At 40.1% G+C, this 14,876-nt stretch overlaps 1 protein-coding gene across 5 annotated transcripts in view; it reads left to right on the top strand.

The window, feature by feature from the left end:
- ATG7 (autophagy related 7) overlaps window positions 1-14,876 on the top strand; it is a 242,198-nt gene that overhangs the window by 62,991 nt on the left and 164,331 nt on the right. For 4 of the 5 annotated variants that reach the window (XR_011964695.1, XR_011964696.1, XM_072598468.1 and 1 more), the window contains exon 17: window positions 10,120-10,200. The exons of the other annotated variant lie outside the window; for it this stretch is intronic. Coding sequence is in view for 2 of the 4 variants with exons in the window: in XM_072598468.1 (XP_072454569.1) it covers window positions 10,120-10,200 (81 nt within the window). In the remaining 2 variants the exon portion in view is untranslated. The remainder of the gene's footprint in view (window positions 1-10,119; window positions 10,201-14,876) is intronic. 5 annotated transcript variants of the gene reach the window in all.

Here is a 14,876-nt window from a genome sequence, read left to right as displayed (position 1 = left end):
AGCTCTATAGGCTCACTAGACCAAGATGGAACTAGAAAGAGTTAAATTCTAGTTGTAAGTAAGTAGTGACCCCAAGCAGGTCACTTAAACTTTCTGCTCCTCAGTTTCCCAGGCAGTAAAACATGAGAGCTAGATGAGCTCTGAGGTCTGTTCTGCTCTCCTCTCTTCGATTCAGTGGATTTAGTTCAATGACTTAGGTCATTCTTGGAAAACAAGGCAAGAGCTTTGCTGATGAGCAGGGCCTAGATTCTGAGAACGAGGGGGAGGTGCCAAGGAAATCTTTCAGCTGGGCCAGGATGGAGGAAAGTGACTTTTATTTTTGTCTTTGCATCCTCAGGACCTTGTAGAGTGCCTGGCACATAGTAGGCACTTAATAAATGCTTTTGAATATAATTTAGATTCTTCACACATTTTTAATTATTTTAATTGTGCATTTAAAAACAACCTACAAAAATAAAAATGTAGAGTAATTCACCAAATAAAGACTTTAAATTTAAACTATTTACATTTGATTAGGGAAAAGTATATCCATTTTAGAAAGAAATTAACTATGCTAATTTAGTCTAGATCCTTTTTTCAGTCCATTTGTATATCTACAAAATGTTGTCACTTTTCTTGTATTTTATTTGTATGGTTATAATCCATTTGTATTATCCTTCTGACCTTGTTTTGCGTCACCCTAAAACCTCTGCTATTTCTTTGCATGGTTCATATTTTTTATCTCTTATGACACAGTGGCTTTTAAAAAAAATTCACATAGCATAATTTGACCATTGTCTAATCACCGGACGTAGATTGTTTCCAGTGTTTTAGTTTTATAGATAAGGCAGATGGGAATATTTCTGCACAGTTGCTTCCCCCTCTACTTTCCCCCCCATAATATTCCTATCTGAATAATGACAGCAAACATTTATATCATGCTGCTGCAAGCTTTGCAAAGCACTTCAAATATATTAACTCATTTGGTCCTTATAACAACTCTGTGATGTAGGTATTATTTTTATCCCCACTTTGTAGATAAGGAAACTAAGGCTGAGGCTAACTCATATATAGCATTGGAATCACTGAGTTGGAGAGCCTGAGCAGCTTTATACCGATCCTTATTCCCACTAGCTACCTAATAGAGGCATGTTTCTCTCAGACTAGGTGATCTGTAAGGCCCTTTCCAGCTAAAAAATCAATGAGCCTATGACTTGTTGGTTATTTTTGTATTCATTTAAGAAAAGAGAGAGTTATCTCCTAAAATATTCCAAGGCTTGTGAAGCCCTGGCAAAATTCAATAGGGGAACCCAGGAGAAAAAGTTGGGGAGGCCACTGACCTGGAGGAAGATTTCTGTAGATAAGCTAGTCCAGGCAGTACATGAGGCCACAGGAAGGATAGGGGCTCTTTTCTTCCTGAGCCCCTTCTCTGACTCATGGTGCCCCCAGGGACAAGGGGGAAAGGGAAGGCAGGAGCTTTCGTATACGTCATAAGTTATCTCTCAAGGATTTAGATATGACTTTTCCAGTTAAAGATATTGTATATTATAAGAGTCCAAGAACTTAGTGTGATTAGTGGAACAATCCTGACTAAAATGTGACATCCCATTTATTTTCGTAAGAAAAAAATTGGAAAACTAAACTGCAATTCAGAATGGAGGTAGGCAGAGAACTTGTTAGGGATAGAAGTACTGAAAGAATGCCAAGGAATAAATCAAGGAAGGGCTGACTTAATTCTCTTAACTTTTTCTAGGATGATAGGTGAGGCCCAAAGCCAACTGGACCCTGGTTTTTCTACCCCTTAGTGATTTAGTGCTTTGAGGAAAGGTGGGACAGGGATGCTGAGTGAAGCTGTTGTATGAGGGAGGGAGCCCTGTGGTTTGCTAGCAATTGTGCAATAGCAAACTTTTCCATTTTGGCTTTAAACTTAATTAAAACACTGCTCTTCAGCCAAGATTTATCTTACATTGGGGGTTGGTTTGCAGTTATGTGAACTCTAGGCCCTAAAAATATTGCCAAATCTGCAAGAAGCTGGTGTAAAGTTAAGACAACAGGTTACAGTTGTGTGTGTGTGTGTGTGTGTGTGTGTGTGCGTGTGTGCATGCAGGTGTGCTTATGCATGCACCCATATATGTATACTTGCTCAGGAAAGTTTTTCTTCGTTAGATTTTAGGTTGCTACAAGAGGTAGCCATGAGTTTTGATCTCGAACTGCTTATTTCTAGCTATCATAGGTATAAATACTGTCTAAAGAGGGAGGAAAAGTAGGAGGATTTTTCAATCCTTTATTATATTTTCTCTTTCTTCATTTTGTTTGTTTTATTGATTTATTTATAACTGAAGTAATAACTAAAGGTAATTGGCACTTGCCTCGGCACTGCTATTTCTGTTCTCTAGCTTCCCTTTCCTTTCCTTCTTTTCTTTTTTCCCCTTTTTCTCTCTTCCTTTTGCTTTCTTTTCTCCCTTCTCTCTGCACCCATCCCACTCCCTGTTAGGCAGATAAGAGAAGTAGAATTTAGTGTTCTGAAACCTGAGTCTCAGCTGATTGGCTTGCCCTTCTCCTGTGGCATGTGAGTCCTGGCTCTGAAGCTTGAGGCTAGGTTTTCTGACTCCCAAGCCTAGCACTTGCTTCACTCGACACAAGTGTCAGACTCACCATTTAAACCAGAACCAGATTAAGATGTTATTGGGAAATGTCTAACAAAATAAATAAAAATGCAGTACAGCATAGATAATGTTCATTTGTAGTTTTCTAAGTCAGCATACACCCTCAGAAATTGGTTTCTATTTGAGTTTGATACCACTGCCCTAGACTACCCTGCTGAGACACCGAGAGCTGTAGGTATCAGGAAGAGGAGGAGAAGAGGCACCTGGTCCTCTCTTTGGATTGTTGTGATTCTGATTTCTTGTGGCTTTCTGTGCTCTGGCCTTTCCCTGTTCTCTCCTTTATTGGCTCTTTACCAAATCCTTTATGCTGGTGATTTTATCAGCTTCCATGGCCTATCCAGAGAACTAAAACAGCTTCCTGTCCAACCCCACTCTCTCTGCAGGGCTCCATCCCCACATCATTAGCTGTCTGTTGGATATTTCAAATGATGGGGATCATAGACATTTCAAGCTCAACACATCCGAAAGAGAACTTGTTGTCTTTTTCTCCAAAGCTCACATTTCTTCCAGACTTCCATGTTTCTGTCAAGAACTCCCATCCTTTCAGATCCCTCTTTTTACCACCTTGATATCATCTTTAACTCTTCTTCAACTTAATACGTCCATTTAGTGGCCAGATCTTGTGGTTTATACCTCCATGACATCTATCCCATCCAACCTTAGTTCAAGCCCTCATTCCCCTTGCCTGGAGTATTATAACAGACTCTTAGCTAGTCCTTATTCCAAGTCACTCCTTACTCCAATCCATCCTCCATCTAGTTGGGCAGCTAGGTGGTGCAGTGGATGGAGCACCAGTGTAGGAGTCAGGAGGGCCTGAGTTCAAATCTCACCTCAGACACTTGACTCTCACTAGCTGTATGATCTTGGGCAAGTTACTTAACCCCAATTGCCTCATCCTGGGTCATCTCCAGTCATCCTGATTGGATTCAGAGAAGTGAGGCTGGTGACCTACACAGCCCTCTCTCACTCAAAACAAAGTCAAGTGCAAGTCATGTCATCATTTCTCTGGTGGCATGGTCTTCTTTGGCAACGAAGGATGAATGTGAAGGACGAACACACCTCCGTCTAGCTACCAAAGTACAGGTCTGACAATGCCCTTGTAATTCACTAATCTCCAGTGGCCCCCAGTTGCCTCTAGAATTAAACATAAATGCTTCTGTTTGGAATTTAAAGCCTTTCACACCCTGGTCTCAACTTCCTCCTCAATCAATCAATTGATACACATCTATTAAGCACCTACACTGTGCCAGGTACCATGCTACTTTTTGACCCTTATTATACATTACTATCCTTTACACATTCTGTGGTCCATCCAAACTGGCTTTGATGTTCTTCACATGCCATGGTCCATCTCTCTTCTCTAAGCCTTTGCAGTGACTCACCCATGGGCCTGAAATTACTGTGTATCTGTTGTACCTTCAGTCTGTATATCCTCATTCATGTACATGTTGACTCCCTCTATGGAGTATCAACTTGTTAAGAGCTATGACTAATTCATTTTAGTTTTTATACCTCCAGAGCCTGATTGAATGATTGATTTGGGAGGATAGCTTTAGAAAGGAAGTGGGTTTTGAACTGGGCCAAGATAATGTTTGTCTTCATGTGGGACATAACAAACAGAGCCCTGAGCCCTAGTCTGGACTCTGCCATTAAGGAATTGTGTAATGTTGGGCAATTCCCTTAACTTCTCTGGGCCTTAATTTTCTCATCTGTAAAATGAAGGCATTGGAGAAGATGACCTCTACACATGAAGAGCTGTCCACTTGCCACTTCCTTTTCCCTTATTCCTGTGCTGAGGATGAGAAGTAAGGAGGCACAAGCAGGGGATAGGTTGGCATAGGAGAGATAAATGGGTCCTTTTTTGAAATGATTTCTTTGAGGGGGGCTCTGGATTTCCATAATGGCATAATGCCTAGAGTCAAATGTTCAGACGTTACCTAAGACGTTTACTAGCTGTGTTACTTTGGGCAAACCATTTGACCACTGTTTGCCTCAGTTTCCTCAAATGTCAAATGAGGATGATAGTAGTACCTACTTCCCAGGGTTGTTGTGAGCACCAAATGAGATAATATTTATAAAGTGCTTAGCACCCTGTCTGCCACATAGTAGGTGCTATGTAAATGCGAAATGCATTATTATTAGATCACTTGTGCTAACACACATAGTAGGTACTATGTAAATGCGAAATGCATTATTATTAGATTACTTGTGCTAGCACACATTATTTTCAGTGCCAACTGTGCCATGGCCATTTATTAATGTTACTTTAAAAAGAAAGACTGACTGGCTTATAACATGCAGTTGGCATTGCAGGCATCTGCATGACCAACCCATTAGAATCATACAAACAAAACTGTACAAATCTTTGTGGATGGAACACTAATATTTGTTGTAGAGAATTTAAAAAAACGACACTTTTCTTCTCCTCTCTTCTTCCTCCTCATAGATGTTTTTGTCTTTTAGGGAGGCGTTTAGAATCACAGCTAATTGTCTGTGTGCTACTCAAGAGCCCAATCAGGCCTACTGCAATGATCTCACTGGCTAGAGATGGAGAAAAACATAGTGGGCGTATGCGAGATCAGAAGGGAGCAAGTCTGAAAGACATTTTATTTTTTCATATGTGTACATTTTGTTTGTCAGTATGACTAACATGTGCTCTAACCTTGTTCACCATTATGAACAACTTTTTTACTGTTGCCACTTAAAGTTTGAGAGCCAATATTTGTCAGACAGGATTTAAACTCGGGTCTTCCTCATATTCAGACTGCCTGTCTCTATCCACCCTGAGAACCCTAAAAACATTTTTTATTTTAATTTTTCATGTCTTTTGTTTTAATCACATTCATTTTCAAACATATCCTTCCTTTATCCAGTAAGCCATAGCACATAACAGAGAGGAAATAAAGCACTAGGTAATACAGTGTGTGTCTCTACTAATGCAATATATCACATCCATAGCCTCCAGAACAAAAGGGAAGAGGAACATTTTCTCACCTCTTGTCTGGAGCCAAGCTTGCCCATTGTCATGATGTAACATTCAACTGAAAGACACTGAAACTCTCTAGTCTTAATTTTTATCATCTGCCTTGATTATTTGTTATGAGCAGTTACTCAGCATTTCTACTTTAGAGGGGAGACAGTTAGTGCGTGAGTCACATGGTGGATCTTCAACACACACATCTCAGTAACACTAACTCTGTTCTTTTAGTTAGAGTTCTATCTGTGTTTAAATATCAAAATTGGGAATGGGACAGGGGAAAGAAGCTGCTGTAGTACCAGGCCAAGTTTAGGGTTGTAAAATGAAGGTAGGAGGGAAATTACTGTTTGAAGAAAGATTACCAAGGGAGGAGTCACAAAGGAGAGTAGATAATGACTCAGCTCCATATTGGGGAGTGATTGATATGAGCCACAAGATAGAAAATAGCAAGGGCTGAGATCTCGCAACAGTTGGCCCAATCTAGAGAAGCCCTCCTAATGCTGTTGAAACACACATTAGGTAAGACAGGCTAATAGTGTGCAGTGGACTGTCGTGGACTGAGTGATGACTTCACATTGTGATAGAGTTCAGTGTTATTTGGAACACACCTGTGGGGTCTTTGCCAGGAAAGATCACAAGTGGGCATTGCCTTGGGAGGCATCTCTAAAGGTGGTAAGAACCTAGTAAGATTCTGTAGACCACAGGCTCTTGACAGATTTCAGAGAGTTGTGATCTTGGATGAAGGAAAAAGATCTTTATTTCAATAATTGGTTTCTATTGTAGTACTTTGTATTGTTTTTTTATTTTAATTAGCAAAAATCAGTTTTCTCTCCCTACCCTTCTCCATTGGGGAAAAACAAAACAAAAGGAAATCAAAACCCTTGTAAGAAATATTTTACAATCAAAGAAAACAAATTCCAGCATTGACCACATCCAAAAAATGTGGACTCCAAGTCCATCTATGTGTTTTATTTTATGCATTTAAAAATATGATTCTGAGAATGGGTTCATAGGCTTGACAGCCTACTGCCCAAGGGGCTGATGCCACAACTGGGTTCAGAAACTCTGGCGTCCAAGGACCCTTGTTGCCTGTGGGCTCCCTAGAGGGGGCCTGTATAGCTAAAGAAGGGCTAAAAGACACGTTTGGGAGCTCACTTCTGCCTGCTCCTTGCCAGTTTCTGAATACAAGTTGTGGGGGAATAATGTAGTCAGCCACACAAGAAATCTGAAGGGTGGTGGGGCCAAGCAGTAGAAGGAAAATTGGAATTGCTGTACTGCGGACAGGGGCTTCTCCTGTATTTAGTTGTAGAAATGGATTTTTCTGCCTTTTGGTTTGGACCTTGGTTAAGGTCAGATGCCTGAAAGAAAAAAGGAGGTCATTCAACTGAGGTGCCTCAAGAGACTCTCTGTTTGAGTTGACTTTAAGTTGGAATAGGTCTCTTTAGATTTAGGCCTTTTTTTCTCATCTTTATGAATATATGACCTTGCAGTTTTCGTTAAACTCTGTTCCTTCTGAAAATTTTCACCTCTTTGTAATAAAACCAGCTTCTGGGGGCATTATTTTGCACAGATGATTGTGTAGCAGAGGCTGCCTAACAGAATATTCTTCTTTCTTCTTCTTCTCCTCCTCTTCTCTCCACCACTCTCTCCTTTTCTTTTTCTCTTTCTACTTATCTTTCCCCCTTTCCCTTCCCCTCTCTTCCCTTCTCTCTTATTTCCCTCTTTCCTCTCTTCCTCCTTTATTTTCTTTTCTCATTTCATCTCTCCCTCCTCTCCTTCTCTCCTCCCCATCTCTCCTGTCTTCTCTCCCCATCTCACCTCCCCCACCCTTCCCTCTGTTTTCTTCTTCTTGCTCCCTCCCTCTCCCCCGCTTCTTCCCAACATGAACTATTTTAGCAGAGGCATCTCAGTATTTTTCTGTGTACATACAAAAAGTGGTAAGCTTTTGGAGATTAAATTATCAATGATACCTATATATGCTTTTTAATTAAAGTGAAATAGGGCAAGCTGTGGTACAGAAGACAGCGTTTACTGGTACTGAGGTACAGGGGACTCTAACTAATCTTTCAGTCCAACATTCTTGTATGTCTGTAGTTGCCAAGTCCAGTCATAAGGTCAATATTCCTATGGGCCACTTGGATTGTTATTTATTAGCCTCTCTTTGGTATTGGTGTACTGAGCTATTGCATTTTTTAAATTTAAATTTAATTTTCAAATGTTTTATTGATGCTCTTTTTTTATATTGCTGTCACTCCCCTTTCCCTTTTCTTCCCTTGACTGCTAAAAGAACCCTCAGAATCCTTCTTTGGAGTAAATATACTTTCAAAAAACCAAGCAGCCAGTTGGCTCCATGTAACCACAGAAAGCTTCCCTCTGCATCTGCCTCCCACCCACCCCCCGCCAAGAGGAGGGAGACATTCACCATCGTTAGTCGCCACTGGCTGGACTAGAACTCTCACGTCTCTCAGTTCTGTTTTCTTTTACGTGATTGTGGCCCTTGTGTAAACAATTCTTCTGGCTCTATTCCGAGGCACTGAGGCCCTGAACACAGTGTTTCTGCCCTGCCCTTCTCTGGCAGCCATCAAGGATTTGGGCCTGGCATTGGGAAATGGTCAGCATGGTGCTAAAACATGTGAAACTGAGAGACTGCCTCCTTTTCCACGATTCATGATCATCATTTCTAATTAATCGTTGGTCATTCTTTCATTTATTTATTTATTTTTAGTTTCAACATTCACTTCCATAAGATTATGAATTCCAGATTTCCTCCCCATCCTCTCCCCTCTCCCTCCCCACCATCACATTTACGTGTAATATATAGAAAAGAATTAGAACCAATGGGAGAAACCATGAGAAAGAAGAATCAAACAGAGAGAGAGAGCAAGCAGCATGCCTCAGTCTGCCCTCAGACGCCATCGTTCTTTTTCTGGATGTGGACAGCATCTTCCATCATGAGTCTTTGGGAGAGGTCTTATCTTTACATTATTTCTAAAAGAGACAAGCTCCATTTTTTGATTTTGGATTAATTTTAGGTCTTGTTATATAGGCCAGATACATTAAAATATTGTGATAATCGCTTCCTCCAAGTACATCCGATTGTGAGTTCACCACCAGTGATAGGATGGTCTGATATTTGCTATAAGCACACTCATAGGCTTATTGAATGTTAATAATAATAGTTAGCATTTATGTAGCACTTCAAATTTTATGAAGCATTTTACAAATATTTTATCCTCACAACAAACCTGTCATTGTCCTCATTTTACACACGAGGAAACTGGGGCTGAGAAGAGTTAAATGACTTACCCAGCATCGTGCAGCTGGTAATTGTCCGAGGCTGAATTTGTACTCAGATCTTCTTGTCTCCAGGATCTAGAACTCTGTTCACTGTACCAGCTCTCTGTCAGATGGGACTTGAGAGATCACCTGTTCCAGTGATCACCTAACCTTTCATTTTCCAGATTAGGAAATGCTGACATGTAATTAGCCAAACGCTGTTCCGCTGGCACTTTCTTTTGTTTGTTTTTGCTTTTTTGAAAAGTTTTTGAAGCTGTCTTATATTAGTGCATTTTTAATAAAATACAACTTTATTGATATCTTTTGTTTTTATACCACCTACATTTCCCATTTTATCCTCTCCCAGCCCTTCCAAGAGATCCATTCTTACAACAAAGAACAAAAAGAGAGAAAAAAAATATTTAGCAAATTATCCATAAATAAAATTTGGGGGTACTATATGCAGCATTCCAGATTTATAGCCCCCTGTCCTACCTTACACCCCTATGAAGGATGCTTTCTCGTGTAGAGCACTTAGAATGAATCAGCTCATGACATTTGAGCAACATGAACTGACTTTTTAAGAGGTATCTAGTGGTCTAAATCAGAAGTGTTGGATACTCACCAGTGGGTCACATGGAGCCCATGACACTAGAGTGGGATTCAAACCAGATTAAAATGAAGTAATTGGGAAATATTTAACAGAGTAGTAATACCAGAAAACAGATAATTACTGCATTTGAAAATAAGCCGTGATGCTGCCCACAGGGATCCTTATGCGTGGCTAGTGTTCCCTATTGGTTTTTGGGTTTGACACCACTGGTCTAAATTCCTTTTTTTAGCCATTAGATTTTGAAACTCATTTGTCCTGGATTTCCCCTTTCCAAATTTTTTTTCTCAAATCAACTGCAATCAAGAGTTTTACACTCCAGGTGGTGCTGTTCTCCCACTTATTAGTAACAGCTTGCATTTCGACATTTTGCTCTGTCTTTGCCTTACATTGTCAGACACCTACAGGTGAACTTAATGGTAAAAAATTATCAAGGTCATGCAGCTGCCACCCCCAGAGGGCTTTCAGGGCTGTGTTCTATATTCACCTTTGTTTCTAAGGGGCCGGGCTGCTATATCTGACCCCGTTCCACTCCTTAACAGGCATGAAACTCGGATCTGGGGGATCTCTTAATTGTAGACTCATGTGGATTTTTCCTGTTTTGTTTTCAGATCCGAGGGTTTCTATCAAGGTTTGATCACGTCCTTCCTGTCAGCCTGGCCTTTGACAAGTGTACTGCTTGTTCGTCTAAAGTAAGTCACTTTGCATCCAATTGACTTGCTTTATTTACCACTTCGGTGGCTTGTACTTGACTTCTGTATCCCCATAAATATTACAAGAGACATGGAGCCAGATTTGCAGTGACTTTGGATGAGAAGAGAGGGCTGAGGGTATCTGGAAACACTGGTGCTCAGGATCTTTTCTTTTTCCATCTACTTAAGCTCTCTGACCCACACTATTCTTGCCAAAAAGGAACCAGCCTATCAAGACTTGGTTTATGGTAGTTGAATTTCCTACCTTGGATCCCTATCAGTTATTGGAGCCTCGCAGTTTTGCTCACAGCTTCAGTTTCTCTAGCCTGACTTCTTCCTCCCTGGTCTGCCTCCCCCTAGGTTTGTCCTGTGTATTTCCCAAGGGATGGGGTACCCAGGCAGATTTCCCCCACCCCCAGTTGTCTTTGTGTAGTAAATGAAAAGTAAACAAAGATTAGGACTCTGGGAGGCAGCCAATAAAAGGGCCTTTTAGCTTTGATCTTTCCAAAAAGGTTCTAAAAATAGAGCTGGGATGTTGTCCATGGTAATGGAGACTGTCTAATGTATTTTTAGACCATAGTTGTGGCAGGTTTTAAAAATAAATAGTCTTTAAGATATTGTCTCTTTTATTTTTACACATGTACATATGCCATGTGTGATTTCCTTCTGCGTATTTTTTTAGTCCTTCTAACACTGAGTTTCACCAGGGCCTTTTTTGACCTATGATCTTTGATGGGTCCTGATCGTTACATTCAAGCTGTGTGTGAAATTGTGCTACATCTGTACTTCCTATTATGATTTGGGAATTGTTTGCCCTGTCCACCTGCTCCTGGCTTCTAGGCGTATTCAGGGGGTGGAGAGAAGGGTTGGGTTTCAAAGGCAGTTCCCATTCTTTAATCTTGAATCTTCTTTTCCAAATCCTTTGAACCTCCAGTGAGAGAGGCACCCTTCCGATGGAATTCTAGGGAAAGTTTGCAGTTTAACTCCTAATTTGACAAACATGAAGCTGTCATAGATTCCATCTTGGTGTCATGAAGTTCATGGTAGGATTCCTCCTCCCTCTTCTCCCCAATTTCCTATGTTTAATCCCTGTGTTATACTTCACTTGGATGATGTGTGTTTAAGATTTGAGTCAGTCAGCAAGCATTGATTAGGCTCTTACCATGTGCCATTCATTGTGCTGAGACTTTGGGATACACAAGAAGGCAAAAACTCCAGTGAAGAATACAGCATAGAAATAACCAGCTATATATGATCTCCATATACAGAGCAGATGCTAAAGGGATTGGCAAAGACCCAGTCCCTTCCTGAGGAAAGTAGAATGTGAGCTGAGTCTTGAAGGAATCCAAGGAACCTGGAGGCAGACACGAAGAGGGAGAACATTCTTGGGATGCAGGGATAGCAGGTGCAAAGTCAGAGTGGGGAGAGGGATGTTGAGGGGAGGACAGTATAAGACGACTAGAAAGAGAGGCTTGTGATGGACTTTAAATACTGGTGAGGAGGGAGACGGTAAAGGTGGGAGAGCGGGGCAAGCATTTATTAAGCACCCACTATGTGCCAGGCATCGTAAGCATGTTACAAATACTACTTCAGTTTGATCCAGAAGACTGTGTATTTGACCCTAGAGGCAATTGGGAGCCACTGGAGTTTCTGAGTAGGGGGTGGTGTAAAGGGAAGTCACCTTAGCAGGAGAGAACAGGACAGATTAGAATGAGGAGAGACTTTAAGGAAAGAGGAGCAGTTTACAAGGTGAGAGGTGATAAGGGCCTGAAATAAGGTGGTAGCTGTGTGATTCGAGGGAGTTGCAGATCATTGTGGTGATCTGCTAGCAAATGTTTAAGTTTCCCTGAAAAAGCATTTTATTGTTATCTTTGGGCTTTATAGCAGTCATTACAACTCCCACTCCAGAGTGAACTCTCCCTTGTGATAAAGAAAGTTAACTAAAAATGTTTGATATAGTGAGCACATCGAACAGTGTGTACAGTATGCAGCACCCCTGCTGTGAGAGGTGAGGGAGGGAGCTCAGCGTCATTTCTCTAGGACCTTGGTTGGTTTGCATTAAATTCAGAATTCTACTTTTTTTTTTAAGAGACATTTTAATCTTTTGTATATTGTATTGGCTTTGCTTATTTTGCTCTTTGTCAGTTTATACCTGTCTCACCTCGTGTCCCTGAATTCTTCATATTCATCATGTCTTACTGCATAATATTCTGTTATATTCATATGCCATAATTTTATTTTAGCCGTTCCCCAAATGATGGATACCCATTTTGATTTTCATTCTTAGCTACCACCAAGAATATTGTTATGAACATTGACATAAGCACTTTATTTCCATTTTTGGTTTTCAATAGCGTCTTCAAAGTAGCTCATACCCTCTCAGTTTAGGACTCCATGGGTGCATTTTTCCCTGTAGAAAATACAGGCTTTTGGATTACCTACTTTCAAAGGAACACATCTTGCTTTCTTTCAGTGGCTAAGGTTACAAGAGTATAATCACATTAATTTTCGTAATGAAATGGTTTGGCACAAGTGTCAGAAGTTTACCTTGTCTTATGTAGCTCTTCTTGTTTAGTGAAAATGAATTGAGTTATTTTAAGACAGGATGCAAAAGCTCTCTCATTCTTTTCTTGTTACACTTCTGATAATGTTTACTCCTTTAGAGACCATGTTTACAATAGTCTCAGCAGAGAACTGATGAGATGAGTTCTAGTCTTGAAACAAAGAATCATTCCTTTAGATTCACACTTTTGATAGTAAACATTAAATTAAGCACAGGTATCACTTTTTTGGTTTTAACAAAATGATTTCCTGTTGGTGGTCATTCTAAAAGAGGTCTGTTTTACATAAACATGCATGTTGATTTAATACAAACTGACTTGGATTTTAGCAACTCTGCTATTCCCATAGAGATCACTTTTCATGTGGTTAGGGTATTAAGTTTCTTTTGTGCTGAAAAGATTGCTTCATTGGTGCACGTATTTCCTTACAGTAGAAAAAGAGTTTATTTACTTGGCCAACTTAGTCTTTATTAGCAGAGGAGCATGTCATTCCATATTATCTACAAACCTGATACAAATACTTTGACATGACAAATCCAATTATATTTCTGTCTTTCTACAGAATATGAATTTTTCTTAGTACATATCACAATATTTTTCACACTGAATCATGTCATCCATAGTTGTCATTGTTTTAGGACGACTCTTCAAAGCTAAAAATGGCCATTTTAAATTCCCTCATGAAATCACTTTTTCCTTCAGTCCTTTTCTTTTTCTCTGTTCCTCTATAGTGGGAAAACAACAACAGGAACAAAGCTCTCCCTTCTTGTGTTAGCTGTGAGGCTGGGCAGAGAAGAACAGGCTTCCAGTTATACGCTGGGAGTTTGTGTTTTGGCTCATTGTTCTCCTTGTGATGAGAATGAGACATTTTTCTTCCTTGGGCACATTTTCCCCCTTTCTTTCTGTGTCTGCAGTTGGAGGTCCCCAGGCATCTTTGTCCAGTGGGGTCCTGCTGAATTTACCAAGTTAACTCGCATTCTTGAGTCTGAGGATGGTGGAGGTGGTGGTCAGGTGGAGATGCATCCTTTACCACAGATGCTTGTGTGGGGTCTCTCTGAATATTATGAAGTGGACCTTTCATTCATAACTTCAGAGGGTTTTGAATTTCCAATCAACATATTTTCAGTAATAAGCATCTACTGTGTGCCAGGTACTGGGAATACAAAGACAATAATAAAAGATTCGCTGTCCTCGAGAAGCTTACATTTTATCCAGGGAGGTAGCGTCTACTTGTAGCAATATACACAAAATAAATGCAAAGTTGTTACTTTGGGGGGGAGGGCCCTAGCTGCTGGGGAGAGCAGGAAAAATCTCACATAGAAGACAGAGCTTGAGCAGAATTTTGAAGGAAACAAGGAATTCATGATGAAACTTATTTTCTATGAGGTTTTTAGAGTCCAGAAAAGGAACTTAGTGTCATCTAGTATAATGCAAAGTTGTTACTACTGGGAAAGTGAAATTCTGAAGCCAACCATCGCATATGGAGTTCTTTATTAATATGATTAATGTCACTAAAATTTTCTTACCTGTATTTTCCTTTAAACAATTTTTTCACAACTGGTTTTCATACACACACACATATACACATGTACATACATACATATACGTATATATGTGTGTGTATTTATATATGATATATATGTGTATATATATATGTATATGTATATAAAAGAATACCAGCACCTATAGCCTTCATGCTATAAAAAGTGAAGCAAGGCAGCCTCAAGTGATATATCCAACAATAAACTTGTTTCTGAGACCCAGGAACTCATCCAAAACTTTTTCCACAGATCGTCAGAATGTCTCAGAGGGGTTTGCCTGAGAAGTGTTTCTGTTCTTGTTACACAACTTTTCCGCTATAACCTTTGTCTGTGATATGGAAGGAACAGGCTGTTAAAAAGCAGGGAGTTCCTGGTCTTTGTTTTCCTCTCACCTGGGACTTGCCTGTTTATTCCACAGATAGAGCATGAGGAGCCAAGAAACCCAATCTCAAGACTTTAATAAGTGATTAGCAGTCTTAATAACACACCTATTCGATTCTTGTGCTTACCATAAGTTTGGCTTTTCTGTGTCAGGGTGGGTGGGTTGTGTTTAAACTTGTTGTCTAGGGTTTGG

Source organism: Notamacropus eugenii, chromosome 3 (assembly GCF_028372415.1).
Source record: "Notamacropus eugenii isolate mMacEug1 chromosome 3, mMacEug1.pri_v2, whole genome shotgun sequence".
NCBI classification, from domain to species: Eukaryota; Metazoa; Chordata; class Mammalia; order Diprotodontia; family Macropodidae; genus Notamacropus; species Notamacropus eugenii.
Note: the sequence above shows the minus strand (reverse complement) of the source record. Positions and strands in the feature narration are given on the sequence as shown.